The 3,391-nt window shown below is 24.1% G+C and overlaps 1 protein-coding gene across 1 annotated transcript in view, besides 1 other annotated feature; it reads right to left on the bottom strand.

Moving 5' to 3' along the window:
* Position 1: 1 nt before the first annotated feature.
* Positions 2-1,888: a repeat region.
* A 1,443-nt stretch (positions 1,889-3,331) lies between these two features.
* EHI_112990 (2,3-bisphosphoglycerate-independentphosphoglycerate mutase, putative) overlaps positions 3,332-3,391 on the bottom strand; it is a gene marked incomplete at both ends in the record, with an annotated part of 633 nt that continues 573 nt past the window's right edge. Inside the window, one exon of the mRNA XM_001914304.1 lies at positions 3,332-3,391. This exon is cut by the window's right edge and continues 573 nt beyond it. Within this exon, the coding sequence (XP_001914339.1) occupies positions 3,332-3,391 (60 nt within the window).

Raw genomic sequence — 3,391 nt, 5'->3', positions numbered from 1 at the left:
GGTCAATAATTTTTTTATTTCTATTACTACTTCTTTTTCTTTTTTCTTTTCTATAAATTCATTTATTATTTCTTCTATTTTTGTTTCATTTATTTTATGACTTAATGTTTTTAATTCTATTCCATATTCCCTTCTTATTGTACCATCTATCTAATATGTTATTTCCTATTTCACTTTCTCTTGTACAGTAGTACATCACTGTTCTTATTAATTCAATAACATATTTGTCATTTATGTTTATTAATCATTCATTTCTTCTATAATAACATACAACCTATCTTTGGAGTTTCCCAATGTATTTTCCATTTCTTATTTATTTTCTTATCTCCAAATCAATTTTATCTAGGTCAGTGATTTTCCAATTTACAACTGATGCTGAATATCTGAAGATATTGATTACTTCAGTGTTTATTCTAGTAATATATCTTCTATTACTACTTTCATCAATGTTTATTTCTTCCATCTTCTGATTCATTTTTTCTTTGATGGTTTTACAATTGAACGTGTCATCAATTTCGTCATGACTGCCATATTCCTAAGTATTTATACAAGTCCTCACCTTCAATTACCGGGATGTTTTGCATTCCATTTGGTATTTCTTTAATGTTTTTTAATACCATTCCTGATTTTTTCTCATTCATTTCCATATGTAACTTATTATTTCTTTAATTTCATTGTGGATTATTCCCATTTCTTCACTACTTTCTGTCATTATTCTCAAATCATCCATATATAAAGTGTGATTTGCTTTTGGGAATTTCTCTTCGATGAATTGAGAAATTACATTCATCTGAATGATGAAGAGTAGATTTGATAATGAATCACCTTGTAAAATTCATCTATTTAATTTAATACATCCTAGATATTCATTAAATTTATAGCCGATGAATATCTTCCATCTAGTCATCATACTTTCAATAATGTCAATGATGACAAACTCTACATTAAAATACTTTAATGATTCAATTACCCATTCGTGGTTGACTGTGTCATATGCTTTCTTAATGTCATAATATGACTCATCATATTTTGGGTATTTCTCTTCTTTCTGCTGCTTCATCATATAACTATTTATTATTCATTCTTTAGCAGCTAAAGATTGTAACTTACATCCCAGTTGATTTTTACTAATTTTCAATGATTCACAATTCATGTTAAGTCTTCTGTGAATCTTTTCTTTTAATATTGATGTAAATACTTTCATAATTACATTTGTACAACTGATAGGAATATAATTAGTAACATCATTCCTATCAATTTGTGGATTAATAAAGTTCTTCAACTTACCATGTCTAATGGGATGTTTTCAGGGAAGTTCAACCATTCATTGAAGATACTGAGAATGATTTCTCTTGATAATGACATCCTTTTCCAATAATACCCATATATAGTGTCTATTCATTGTGCTTTCCAGTTACTTATTCTCATTATACTTAAATTTAATTCATTTATTGTTATAATGACATTATCATAATTTCTATATCTTTCATTCAACGAGGTGATTTGTTTTATTTTCAAATTCTCTTTATTTAATATCACCTGTGTTTCATATAACGATTTCCAATATTCTAAAGTAATATCGTTATTTGGGTATATTTCATTTTTGTTTCTTCCTTATTCTAATTTTCTTGTTAGAATCAAACATTATTTTATTTGTATTGATTCTGACCCTTTCTTCCTTATTAAATTTGATTCTTTCTTTTATCATTCTCATCATATATTTTAGGTACTTTATTCTTTCTAGTGCTTTAACTTTAATTCCTTCTTCATCACATTCTTTTAATTTCATGACGCACTTGATTCTGTACCATTTTCTTGAATAAATCTTCTAGTCTATTTATTTTCTTTAGGATTTCTTTTATTTCATCAAATTTATCTCTTATTATTTAAATGATAATAGAAGAAATAATTAACTATATAAGATAAAACATACATCAATAATTTTATTAATTTCAATTGCTCTTTGAAATATTAAAAAAGAAAATAAAATATTATATTTTATAGATAAAGATGAATTTATTCCATATACAATTCATCAAATAAACATATTACATATACCAATACGTCATTTTCATTTTTATAATAATGGTAATATTTATAAACATTAGTTTAAATCAAATATTTTCATGCCATATTAAGAGGAATAAAACTGTACTATTTTATCATTTAAAAATAAAAAACAAATTGTCAACCTCACTTTATCAAAAACTCTATTGATTAAAATCTTTGACTTTATTTCTCAAAGCTAAATATTTTGATTAATGATATTTTATCTATCAATGAATATAATAATTACCAGTTGTTATAATTATACTTCAAACCCAAAGATTATTTTAAAAATTGATTCTTTGTATTGAATTGAGAATTTACTACTCATTATGAATTAACGATCATACAAACCTAACAAATTATGTCAATCAAAAAGGTAAAAAATCAAGTCATACAATAATCAACTTGACAAAAAAGTTTATAATATTCAAAGAAGTAGTAATTCAATTCTATTTTAACAACAAAATATCACAATAAAAAGAAGAGTGTTATTATGAAGTGAAACATCTTGAATCTAACAGTTCTAAAAGATTAATTATTACATTTTAATATTCTTCCTTAGATGAAAGTATTTTTTTTTCTTCTTTAACTAGTCTAATTGTTTTTATTACACTAAATATAAAGTGCACGTAACTTAATTATAGTATTTAAATCCTTTCTCTATTAAAAATATTAATAAAACAAGAATAGCTATACTAAACATTATTTGAAATGTGCTTAAAAAATAAAATGAAACATAGAAGACAATGTTGAGTTTATGGCATTGTTAAAAACAATAAATACAAATAAAATTTGAAATATTAGAATGAAGTTCAAAATGATAAATATAATTTGTTAAATGAAAGTTTTAAAGAAATGGCTGAGCATATTATTAATATTGTTAGGTGTTAATAATATGAATAAATTAAACGTTAAAGATATATAAATCTTGTTATAGACAAGACAAAAAAAGAATAATAAAAAATAAAAAAAAATTGGAATGAGTCAAGCAATGATTCTAAGATTAGGAAGTGCTTGGTTGATAATATTCATAACATCAATAGTGAATGTTGGAATATCTTTAACAACAAGAGCACGCAATGAATTACTTCCAGTGATACCAAACAATTCATTGTTTCCAAACGTACAATCTTTCAAAGCAATAATATCCAAACGAGTTAAGCTGTTTAAAGAACTTACAAAAACAAGGGAATTAGATGATGGGATTGAATTTAAAATAAGTTCATTTAAATGAGGTAAATGACAAAGATCACACAAACAAAAGTCATTACAATTTTCAATATTAAGTCTCATGATTGATTGAGGAGTTTTTTCTAAATTCTTTAAACAAGGTATTGTATTG

The sequence above is a fragment of the Entamoeba histolytica genome, genomic scaffold (assembly GCF_000208925.1).
Source record: "Entamoeba histolytica HM-1:IMSS scf_1104750517991 genomic scaffold, whole genome shotgun sequence".
NCBI lineage: Eukaryota > Evosea > Mastigamoebida > Endamoebidae > Entamoeba > Entamoeba histolytica.
This window is presented reverse-complemented; position numbering and strand designations above follow the sequence as displayed.